General features: G+C 41.6%; 1 protein-coding gene across 1 annotated transcript in view; it reads right to left on the bottom strand.

The window, feature by feature from the left end:
- LOC139646908 (scavenger receptor cysteine-rich domain-containing protein DMBT1-like) overlaps window positions 1–7,498 on the bottom strand; it is a 40,352-nt gene extending 32,854 nt beyond the window's left edge. Inside the window, exon 1 of the mRNA XM_071522693.1 lies at window positions 7,139–7,498. Within this exon, the coding sequence (XP_071378794.1) occupies window positions 7,139–7,498 (360 nt within the window). The remainder of the gene's footprint in view (window positions 1–7,138) is intronic.
- Between the last annotated feature and the right edge of the window lie 5,381 nt (window positions 7,499–12,879).

The raw sequence follows: 12,879 nt of genomic DNA, 5'->3' as shown, positions 1-12,879 counted from the left end.
TAATTCTAGGTTTGTAAGTTGTGAATGGTCGTCAGGTCTAATTGGTATGTAAATTTGAGTATCGTCCACGTAACAGTGAAATTTAATACCGTAGCTGCAGAAAATGTCACTAAGAGGTAGCATGTAAATGGAGAAAAGCAGAGGCCCCAGCACAGAGCCCTGTGGTATGCCAAAGTTAACTTTAGAGTAGTCAGATATAGTATTTTTATGTGAGACACAATGCGTTTTATCGGATAAGTAGGAATTTAGCCAGGAAAGCGCAGAGTCGCGGATGCCAACGCAGCTTGCTAGGCGGTTTAAGAGAATATTATGATTGACTGTATCAAATGCCGCACTCAAATCAAGTAGGATAAGAACAGAAGAAGAGTTGGAATCTGAGGCGAGGAGTAGGTCATTTACCACTTTTGTGAGAGCAGTCTCAGTGCTATGGAGAGACCTAAAGCCAGATTGAAAGGGTTTGAAGAGACTATTACACAAGAGGTAGTCGGTTAGTTGGGTAGAAAGTATTCTTTCCAAGACTTTGGAGAGGAAGGGGAGATTGGAGATTGGAGTCTAAAGTTATTAAGAACATCAGGATCAAGGTTAGGTTTTTTCAGCAGAGGTTTAATTATGGCTGATTTGAAGGACGAGGGCACAACGCCAGAGGAGAGAGAGGTGTTAATGATGTTGAGTAGGGAGGGGCCTAATATTGGGAGAAGTTCCTTAACCAATTTAGCGGGAAGAGGGTCAGATAAGCTGGTTGTGGATTTAGAGGAAAGTACTAATTTAGAGAAGGTGTCTAAGGAGACAGTCTCAAATTGCAAGAGTACGGTGGTGGTCTCTAATGCACCTAATGCACGATTAGGAGAGGGATCAACACCCTCGGTGGGTAACAAATTGCTAATCTCATCTCTAATACAGTCAATTTTGTGATTGAAGAAATTAAGAAAGTCATTTGCAGTAAATGGAGAGCTCGCTACAGGGGAGGGTTTGCGAGTAAGTTTTGCTACCGTGCCAAATAGAAACTTCGGGTTATCTTTATTAGTGTTAATAAGATCTGAGAAGTAGGAGGCCCTAGCAGCAGAGAGCGTACGCTTGTAATTCATTAGGCTATCACTTCAAGCTAGCCGAAAGACCTCAAGTTTGGATGAGCGCCATTTGCGTTCCAGTTTTCTACACGACTGTTTTTGTGCACGGGTTTCGTCAGTAAACCAAGGCGACGGTTTCTTTAGACGGCGGGTCTTTATGAGTAGGGGCACAACAGAGTCAAGCGAGTCAAGTAGAATAGAGTGAAAGTTATCCGTGAACTCGTCGAGGGAGCCGATTAGTTCTGGGAGAGAGGCAAGAATTTTAAGTACGAGATCAGCAAGTTTTGTAGTTGTGGAAGTATCAATACGGCGGATGCTGTAGGTATGAACTAGATTTGAATGCTGACAGGGCAGATCAATTTGAAATTTAATGAGATAATGATCTGATAATGCCAGTGGATACGGCAAAACTATTAAGTCTGACACATTAATACCACGAGCGAGGACCAGATCAAGAGTATTGCTGTTAGAATGGGTCTGTTCGTGAACCAACTGAGTGAAGCCAAAAGTGTCAATTAGGGACGAAAAAGCTTTGCTAAGTGGATTAGTTTTACAATTTAGATGGATATTGAAATCACCGATAATTAGGATGTTATCCGTACGAATTACAAGGTCAGAGAGGAAATTGGAAAATTCTTCTAAAAAAGATGAATAGGGCCCAGGAGGGCAATAAAGGATGATTAAGTAGAAAGGCAGGATACCAGAGTGGTTAAGGCACATGCTAACTGGAATGGAAGGGCGCATAGTGAGCATCTCACAAGATGAGAGTTTATTACTTAGATCTGGTGAGAGGTTCAGACTCAAATTGAAGATTAGGCCAACGCCCCCACCTTTCTTAGATGTCCATGCGAGTTGATAAAATTAGAGGGGGAAGCTTAATTTAGAAGAACGTCATTTGGCTTTAGCCAGGTTTCACATAATCCCATTATGTCAATACTATGTTCTTTAATTAAGTCATTGACCAGCAGGGCTTTGTTAGCGAGTGATCTGATATTAATGAATCCGAGTCGTATGCGCTTTGTGTTGCTAATAGTTTTGGGATGCTCAGCATTGCGAATAGGTTTAATCTCAATTACGTTACTTTTTGTTCCGGGAGGCGGCCGAGGACGACGGGAGGAGAGACGGGGAAGGGATACGGTGCTGATTTACGAGTATGTAATACAGTTTGTTGTAGAGGCAATGCTGCTGCCAGCAGGGTTGATATGAATAAGATTATGCTGAGAATGTTTGGCTCGGCGATGGCAAATGGTGGCACGGCGAGGGCGGGACACAGTCAAGATTGGATACACTAAACTATCTGCTGCAACCCAGCATGCCTTAGGGGAGTGTGTCATACCTGCCTCAAGCACCTGTCCATGTTCCCAGACAAAATGTGGGCACCCAACCCAGTAGGGTGTATGCCATCTGTCTTAAGCGTGCCAGGTTTACCCCAGAAGGAGGGCCAGTTATCTAAAAACATAAAACCCTGTTGCTCACAATACTTGGCCAGCCAGCGATTAAGTGCGACTAATGTGCTGTAGATATCATCATAAAGCGTGACGGGGAGGGGACCAGAGACGATTAAGCGATGCCGACTCATCTTGCTGGCGAGGTCACATGTCCTAATTATGCTGTGTTTAGTGACCTCCAACTGTTTCATCCTAGCTTGTTGGTGCCGACATGTACTACATGTTATCATGAGTAGCCTGATTAGCCTGGTTGTTGTGTGCCTTATCCATATGTCTATGCCTGTTTGTCAGCACCCTAAGAGTAGCCTCTATGTCGGGAACTTTGGCCCCTGGAGCCGGGGCGGCAGGCCGGCCACAGGAACTACCAAGCGGAGCAAAACGATTCTCAACCGGGAGCGACGGTTGAAAATCGGGCCGCAACAGACGGCTGGCTCATGCGGGCGCTCCGACGCCTCAGGAGCGGGATAAACTCATCACCCATTGCCGAAGGGGCTACGCTATCTGGGGAGTCATAGATCATTGGCTCTGCAAGCCCGTCAAGCAGCTGCCACCTGCAGCAAAGATTCAGTCACATACAGGAGAGATGCTGATACATCATGATGACATGAATTAGGGCTGCACGATATATCGTTTCAGCATCGTCATCGCGATGTGCGCATGCGCAATAGTCACATCGCAGGACGTGCGATGTCAAGTAAGGCAAATTAAGGTTTGATAGAGCTATTCCAGTCATTTGGTGAAAATTCCTGTATTTTTTCATATCGCAATGTATATCGCAGAAAAAAGATATTGCAATGTCAGTTTTTTCCAATATCGTGCAGCCCTAACATGAATAAAGCTTTTTTGCAATTCTACTCTAACCTTTATACATCAGAATGTAGTGATGACATTGATCTCCCGCACACCTTCTTTGAAAGCTTGACTATTCCCACCTCGTCAGAGGAACAAAATACCAATTTGAGTGCGGACATTTCAGTTTCTGAAATCATTATGGCCATTAAATCTATGCAAAATAACAATAACTCGCCCGGTCCCGACGAGTTTACGTCTGAATTTTATAAAAAGTTTTCCCTTCAATTGGCACCAATTCTTCAAGCAATGTTTAAAGAGGCACTCTCCTCAGGCATTCTTCCTATGACTTTGAGACAGGCCTCTATCTCTGCTGGCAAAGAAAGATAAAGATCCTCTGTTATGTACATCATATCGTCCTATCTCTTTGCTAAATGTAGATTTTTAAGTGTTATCCAAGGTCTTGGCTAAGCAACTGGAGAGTGTGATTCCAGATATTGTTTCACCCAATCAAACAGGATTTATTCAAGGCCGGCACTCTTACTCAAATCTAAGAAAACTATTCAATATTGTCCACTCGACCCAGTCAAAGAGCCCAGAGGTAGTGATTTCACTGGATGCTGAGAAGGCCTTTGACCGGGTCGAGTGGAAATATTTATTCTTTACCCTCCAAAAGTTTGGCTTTAAAGACGAGTTCATTGCCTGGATCAAATTGCTTTATTCCTCTCCCCTTGCAGCCGTAATCTCTAATAATACTCAATCTGGTTACTTCCCCCTTGGAAGGGGGACAAGACAAGGGTGCCCACTTTCCCTTATCTTGTTTGCGCTAGCCATTGAGCCCCTAGCAATAACACTGCGACTCTGTAAGAACTTTAAATTCTAGTCCACCCCGATGTATACCTTTAAAGTTTCTCTGTACGCAGAGGATCTGCTTCTGTATGTCTCTGACCCAGCTTTATCATTCCCCTGCATTCTAGATATCCTGAATCAATTTGGAAAAATCTCGGGGTATAAGTTAAATTTACAAAAAAGCTAACTTTTCACTTTAAATTCTGAAGCAGATGCACTTCCTTCTAGCCTTTTCCCCTTTAAAAAGGTCAGAGATGGTTTTAAATACTTGGGAATTGAGGTCACTCGCTCCTTCATAGCTACTTTTACAAAAAACGTCACTGTTCCTCTTAATAAGTGTAAACAGGATATGAATCGGGCCTCTTTACCATTATCATTAGCGAGGCACGTTAACCTAATTAAAATGATAGTATTGCAAAAGTTTTTATATCTCTTTCAAAACAAACCCCATCCTAATTAAAAAATCTTTTTTTAAAACACTTGATAAAAGTATTATCTCTTTCGTATGGGGGAATAAATCTAGTCGGATCAGCAAGACCCAAAGATCCAAAGAGACCCAAAGATCTCCAAAGACCAAAGCGCTCAGGAGGTCTGGCTTTGCCTAATTTCCTTTTTTATTATTGGGTATGCAACATTCAGAAGTTAATTCACTGGTTCGAAGACAAACCAATTGCAGGAAAGGCAGACTGGGTGCAATTAGAGTTCTCATCATGCCAACACCACTTGCTCAGTGGTTTGTAGCCTTGCCCCTTCTTAGCAATAATTTGAGTTCAAATATAATAGTTAATCACTCAATAAGAATATGGGCTCAGTTTAGAAGACATTTTGGGCTGCAAGGAACCTCTACCCTCTCCCCCATTAAGTCAAATCACATGTTCATTCCCTCCTGTACAGACTCTGCATTTACTTTATGGTTTAATAAAGGGATTAGATCAATCCATAATCTATACATAAAAGACATATTTGCATCTTTCTCTCAGTTATCCCAAATCTATGACTTACTTAAGAACCATTTCTTCTGTTATTTACAAATCAGGAGCTTTGTACAAAAGACATTTAATTCATTTCCAGATAAGCCCATGAAATCACATGTCGACCATATCCTTGAATTAAATTGAATTCAGACCGCAGAGGACTGATATACCAGATTTATGAGCTCATTCACAACATCAATCCACACTCCATTGAAAATTAAAAAAAATGGCCTGGGACTCTGATCTTGGAGTAGCTTTAACAGATGACCAATGGGACTCTGTCTTAGACTTGGTACATAATTATACATTGTTACTTTCTATCTAATCTAATGACACCTTTGACCTTGTGATTGCCTGAGACATTCTAAAAAGAATGGATGCTGTGATCAGTCCAAAACCCAACGTGCTCTTCACACGACGAAGAGTTGCACGGTCACAAATGACCATAGCACCTACACGGTGCCGTCCAATGTGTTGTTACCACATCAAAACCTTGTGAAAATGAGAACTGACTCCTCTTCAAATCAAATTTCCCATCCTCCCACCCTTGGCCTATTGCAAAATGGCCTATTCTTGGCCATTTTCATTTCGAAAAAACAGGTAACCATGATAACAATACTGGCTCATATGTGTTGCATTTATGGAATGACTAAACTCTGAAAGCAAAAATAATTAATTCCTTCAGATTCATTAAATATATGTGAATTGGTAATGTTAGTAATGTATTAATGACAGTTAAATTAAATGATCTTGTTGTTTGCAGAAGTTGAAAATATGCTGAGTGAAAATCATGAAACATTTTGCTGAGAAATATGAATGTGTGAATGGAGGTGAAAACAGCGCTGAAATGCAGTCATTAAAAAATACAAAAATAAAAATACAAAATAAAGTAAAGCGTATCTAGTATATTTTTATTGTTATTTTCATTGGTTTCATATTACATGAGCATGTAGATTTTCAGGATTACACACTAATTCATTAAGTCTTGGAAAAAACAGTGACAAAAATGGCTTCTGTTCCTTTAATAAAAGGTGTTTTACAGCAGTGACTGCGAAACTGCGGTCTGGGGAACATCAGGGATCCTTGAGGGGTTTCCAGAGGGTCCTCAGCAAAATGAAGACTACTTTAATTTCACTATTATTATTTTAAAGTCCTTGGATAATACATCCTGTAATCACAATGAAAAGGTCTGTTGAGGAAAAAGACCCACCCTCCTTCAGCATGCTGGCTACAGCTCTCCTGTTGAGCCTGATTCTTGCATATTGTGGTTTTATTTCTACATTCATTTCCAGAGACAGAGCTGCTCTGAAGGCAGAAATAATCTTTTTGATTGGGTTAAAACTCAGGGGGCGGAGCCAAACAACCACAGTTTTTCTGGCTAAACGTACACTGAAGCCCAGTGAAAAAGACAAGAGGTAAGAGAGGAGGAAGCTAATAATATGACGCCTAGCTCTCTGCTACTAACAGAAAAAATACAATCTTGCCGCCAACCTCAAACTAACCATACTAGTTAGCTGGCCTGCTAACCTTCCAATATCATAAATGCTATGATCATGAATGAAAAAAAGAAGTCATTGCCATTTGTATTTTGTTACATTTTGATCAGGGTTCCTTCTTTGTCGTTCAACTGAGCTTGCACTTTGGCCCCACCCACTGAGGAAAAACTTCTTCTCCTGAGGTTTCTTGAAGATTATTTCTGCCTCTAGAGCAGCTCTGCCTCTGAGAAATGATTGTAGAACTAAAACTCCAATCTGCCTTGATCCTTCTGCAGGTTATGTGGGTCTTATTCCTTTCCTTTCCTCTAACATCCAAGCAAGGTTTCTACATATGTGCTCACCCCAAAATAGTACAAGGGATGGTTAGGCTACATCAGATTCTGTTCACTGGTAAATTATATTTTCAGTAATAATGCTAGTAATAATCAGTAAGAATACCAGTCATACCAGTTTCTTTCCCATGATCCCCCAGAAAAAGTCATGTCCTGTGCAAATCGTATCTGTGCCACCCACACCCTGTCCCCAGCCTCCAGCCTGTCGCTGTACGTGCACTGGCGGCTATACCAGCCACTTCGACCATAACACAACCGTTCCAGCTCGCCGTTCACCAGGAAGCGCCAGATGCTGCTCTGACTGCGCAAAATGCTGACAAAGAACCGGTAATATCCAGCAAAGGGCACGGTGAACTTGCCGGTCTCTCTATTGTAGCCCAAGTCTGAGTGTTTCTCGAAGCCGTGGCCGGTGTTGTCGATGATCACGTCGAACTTTATGGGGTTGACGGAGCCGCGGACCACCCCTGTCCGGCCTACTAGGAAGTGTATCGCCTGGTTCTCCAGTGGCGGGTCGGTGTAGCCTGGAGAGGAGAGAACAGGCATAACTTTTTTGGTATTGATTTTTTTATTATTATTTTATCTTCTTTTTCCTACAATCACACAAACACAAAAATATTGATATAATAATAATAATAATACGTTTATTTATATAGCACCTTTCAAGAACAGACGTCACAAAGTGCTTCACAACAACACAAAGAACAAAGAAAGCAAAAATAATACACAGAGCAGCAGACAGTAATTGCAGACATCCAGCTAAAAACACAAGACATCCCAGAAAGGATAAAGAAAAATGAAACAAAAGCAAGTCTAAACAAATGGGTCTTGAGCTGCTTTTTAAAAGTGTCCACCGTGTCCACTGATCTTAAGACCAGTGGGAGAGAGTTCCAGAGTTTAGGAGCTACAACCTCAAAAGCACGGTCACCCTTTGTCTTAAACCTCGAGCGAGGAACAAACAACAAACCCTGGTCAGAGGACCTCAGAGTCCTACTGGTACTATGAGGCTGCAGCAGCTCTTTAATATAAGCAGGTGCCTGATCATGCAAGGCTCTGTACGTGGTAACAAGAATCTTGAACTGGATTCTAAATTTGATGGGAAGCCAGTGTAAGGACATCAGGATTGGTGTTACATGAGAGCTTTTGGAGGACTTGGTAAGAAGCTTGGCAGCAGCATTTTGGACCACTTGTAAGCGGTTTAGGGACGTGTTGCTAAGACAGGTGAAAAGAGAATTGCAGTAATCAAGACGGGAGGAAATAAACGCATGTATAATCATCTCCATCTCAGTTATGGACAGAATGGACCTGAGTTTGGTAATGTTTCTCAGCTGGTAGAAACAAGAACGGACCAAACAATTTACATGTTGGTCAAGATTCAAAGCCTGGCCCATAGAAACACCTAGATTACGGAGGGTAGGTTTAACAGATGAGGATAAAGAGCCAAGACTGTCCATCACCTTCGGGACAACATCATCTGGGGCAGAAACAAGAACTTCAGTTTTGTCAGTATTTAGCTGAAGAAAATTATCTGCCATCCAAACTTTTATAGAGGTGAGGCACTTCAGTAGAACAGACAGTTTAGAGACATTTTGTGGGTTAAACGAAATATATAATTGAATATCGTCTGCATAGCAATGGAAGGAGATGTCTTTAAAATTTCTAATTATCTGCCCGAGAGGGAGCAAGTATAGTGCAAACAGCAGGGGGCCCAGGACCGAACCTTGGGGAACACCACATAACAAGGATTCATTTGATGAGACATATTTATGAACTGTGACTGAGAAAGACCTGTCTGACAGGTACGAGGAGAACCAATCCAATGCTGAACCAGAGATACCCACCCACTGCCTGAGCCTCTCAACCAATATGCGGTGGTCCAGAGTGTCAAAAGCGGCACTGAGATCTAGTAGTACCAGAACAGAACATTCTCCTGCATCACCCTGCATTAGCAGATCGTTTGAGACTCTGAGAAGAGCAGTTTCTGTTGAATGCAACCGACGGAAACCAGACTGAAACTTATCGAAAATGTTGTGCTCATCTAAGACAGCTGTAAGCTGTTTAGCAACCACTTTTTCTAATACCTTAGCTATAAAAGGTAATTTGGAAATAGGCCTGTAGTTCTGGGGCAGAGAAGGGTCCAAATTTGTTTTTTTGAGAAGTGGTTGAACAGCGGCTTGTTTGAAATAGGCTGGGACATGACCAGATGCCAACGAGTTATTGATTATTAAGAGCAAACATGGACCAATGGAATCAAAAACAGTTTTTAAGAAAGAAGTAGGAACAATGTCAAGGGGACTAGAGGAGGTTTTCATGGTACTGACCAGATTTGTGAGCTCTTGTAGTGAGATTGGGGAAAAACTATCCAGGATTGTTGGCCGGGTAGGGCAAGGAATTGGGGGGGAAAGAGAGGGAATGATGTTTGCTCGTATGTCATTTATCTTACCAACAAAGAAGGAGAGAAAGTTGTTACACTCATCAACTGAAGAAATTGGAACAGCAGGTGATGTAGGAGAGATAATGTTACTGATGGTTTCAAATAGGATTTTGGGATTACGCCGGCTATGGGATACAAGGTTGGAAAAGTAAGTTGCTCTGGCCTCCTTAACCATGTTATGAAAATCTGTTAAAAGTTCTTTCAAATGCTGATGGTGAACTTGTAGACGTGTGGATTTCCATAAACGCTCTATTTTATGACAGGTTCGTTTAAGAGAGCGAATACTGTCATTCATCCAGGGGGAGGAATTAATCAGAGGAGCGAATCTCGTCTTTGTCGGAGCAACTTTATCCAGGACAGAAAGGCAGTGCTCATTAAAAGACTGTACTTGGGAATCAACATCACTATTAGGCATAATAACAGGGCTGTTATCAAAGGCAGCGGAAAACTTTGCGGCAGAGAGATGGTTTAGGATGCGAGAATTAATTTCACGACGACAAGGTAAAGCATCCAAATTAAAAGACAAATCAAATAGAACACAGTTATGATCTGAAATGAACATATCCTCAGTAAAAACAGAATCAACATTTAAACCAAGAGTAAAAACAAGGTCCAGAGTGTGCCCTCTGACGTGTGTAGGGCCTGTTACATGTTGAGCGAGATTAAAAGACTCAGTGATATTAATAAAACTAGAAGCAAATTTATCAGAAGGATCGTCAATATGAATGTTAAAATCCCCAAGAAGCACAAATCTAGAAAGCTTGAGAATAGACGATAAAAAATCACTAAAATCAAAGAGGTGTTTGGGCCGGGTGGACGATAAATTAAAATGCCATAAAACGGATTAGTACGTCCAACTTTAATTATTTGTAATTCAAAAGAAGAGAAGGACCCAGTGCTCACCAACCTACAAGAAAAACAGTTTCTGAACACGACAGCAAGACCTCCACCGCGGCCAGAAATTCTAGGCAAGCTGATAAAATTGTAATCCTTCGGACACATCTCAATGAGGGGGGCATGTTCCATATTCCTCTGCCAGGTTTCGGTCACAAACAAAAAGTCTAACTTCTTAGACTGGATGATGTCCTTCAGTACAAAAGTTTTGTTCGATATGGAGCGAGCATTTGATCGACATGCCTCACCCACCCGACCCTGTGGTGATCGGTGGTTTAAACTGATGTACTAATAAGGTTTCAGCATTCAGCCTTGTCGAAGTGAGTAGTCCGATCACTGGGAGGTTCTGGCATTTTGACTGGATTATTAAATTTGTGGGCGGGGTTTTGGATGCTGGCGTAATCAGTTTGCACAAAGTGTGTCCAGAGGAAGCAATGGAAGATGAAAATGTAAACACTGATCTTGTGACTGAAGCAGTTATCAAACTGAATACAGGTATACCTGCACTATAACCTGAGCAATATACAGTATACTTTTAAAAAAATACTTTGTGCAGTGATATTAATGATAAAAATTATTTTCTATGGCAACATAAGAGGTCAGATTTCCTCTTAACGGGCTGAAAATTGCTCAGAACTGATGCAGCAGACTAACTTGTGTAAACGTTAACTAAAAGCAAGAACCTTGCCCACATGCAGACAACTTTGTGAGATTGATAATTAACTGGATTTAGCCTTGAAGCATAGCGCTTACATTATATCCTGACATATTTTTCAGTACAAATCTTAAAGACAGTATTATACAGAAACTGTTTTGATTCGCTGAGAACGAATGTAAACACAGGCACTCTTGAGGGACAAAATGAATACTAAGCTGTGTTTTGCTGCCATAGTTTAAGTCAGCTCTACCTCTTGAAAGTGAGATGAACACCCACTAATACCCAGAAAGACGTCACTTTCTCCTCTCATCTACCAAGTAACCGGAGATCCAAAGAGCATTAATTTAGGATCTCTCCCCACCGTTTAACAAAGTCTTCATTGGAGTGTCCAATAGTTGGAGCTTTTTGGATACATAGGCCCCTTGGGATCCATTTAATCCCCGAATATTCACTGAGAGTAGAGCCGTAGAATCGTGTTTCTTTATAATAAAGTCTCTCCTGTTACTTATTATCGACCATGTATCCACCGAAGTAGCTGGTTTGAAGACAGAAATTGATGCACAAGAACAGATTCTAAAACGAGAGAGAGAGATGAGAATATGTCAGTGGAATGGGGAAAGAACCCATCAAGACCGCACTGACAGGGAAGACTCTTCACTGACCAGTGACTTCACTCTTGACAGTAATTCAAGCACATCACAGTTACCTGCTTTTTTAGGATAGCCACGAAAATACCAACGCAGAAAAGGAAGAAGGAATCCCGAAGGGGTAGGCGATTGTCAAAGAACAAGAGTACACCCATTAACACGCAGTCTGTCCCAAACAGAGTAATAAATCTTTCTTCCAAAGAACTCTCTGATGACCATCTATCACTCCATTCCAAGATATCTGATGCTAGCACCTGGCTAACCCACGAATGCTACCAAGCTAATGCTAACACAAGTCTGACCTAAACATTCTAGCAATATTGCTAGCATGTTTAGGTCAGCCTTGTGTTAGCATTAGCTTGGCAGTATCAGTAAACATAGCGAATCAGAACTTGTTTGTAATATGACTTGCATAAATGGGTTCTAAGTGTCTAGTAGAATATTGAGTTAGCCTTGTGCTAGAATGTGTTTGCAGATTAAGTTGGTAGCAACCATAGTTAAAGCCCGCACAAATGGGGCATCTGATTAATCATGTGACTTATATAAACACTGAGGGTGGCTGGACAGCTGAGCGGGCCCTGGCATTGAATGAGAAGCTGCCAGACAAGCCAGCAGGGCCAGTCAGACTTAGCTTTGCTTAAGCAGATACAAAGTGGACTGCTGAGTTGGTTGGATAACTGCTCTCTGCTTGGGCAGGATGTAGGATGTAAACACATTGTCATAGTATGTGTGACTTGGTAGGATTCAGATGTAGTGTGTAACTTAATGTTCTGAATAGAAATGGATATTGATGGTAGTGTGTGATGTAAACTAGTGTTGCTGATAACTAGGTGCAGGTGATGGCGACAGTAGTGTAGTGGACTTGTGTCTGCTGAGTGTGGGCAAAGAGGGGGGTGTTTCTGGGATGCTGGAATACACTGTTGAACCTTCTTGTGGTGTTGTGGGCTTAATTCAATGAAACATCGCTGAAGGAGGGTGCCCACTTGATAACCCCAATGATTTGCCTACACTTACTCACCCTGTAAGTAGAGTAGGTAGCTGGTGAATGTTGCTGCCTGTCTTATGGTGCTGTAGATTTATGACGGTGTAGCCTGATGTTTTCTATGGTACTCATTGGTATGGTAGTATATCATTCTGTTAAACTCTGAATTGGATCTATATGAATGCTCACCTTGGATTATGGCACAAGGGATATTAACATCATTTCCTGTATAAATGCATAGAGGTTTGTTCGTATGTTCCGAGAAAGCGATTGATAAGTGGTATAGGCATAGAGGGTTATTCCTATGCTGGA

Source organism: Centroberyx affinis, unplaced genomic scaffold (assembly GCF_046629955.1).
Source record: "Centroberyx affinis isolate AG114_WGS23_722 - 3 ecotype Tasmania unplaced genomic scaffold, CSIRO-AGI_Caff_v1 ptg000098l_1, whole genome shotgun sequence".
NCBI classification, from domain to species: Eukaryota; Metazoa; Chordata; class Actinopteri; order Beryciformes; family Berycidae; genus Centroberyx; species Centroberyx affinis.
The sequence above is the reverse complement of the archived record's forward strand: the minus strand, read 5'-3'. Positions and strand labels throughout refer to the sequence as shown.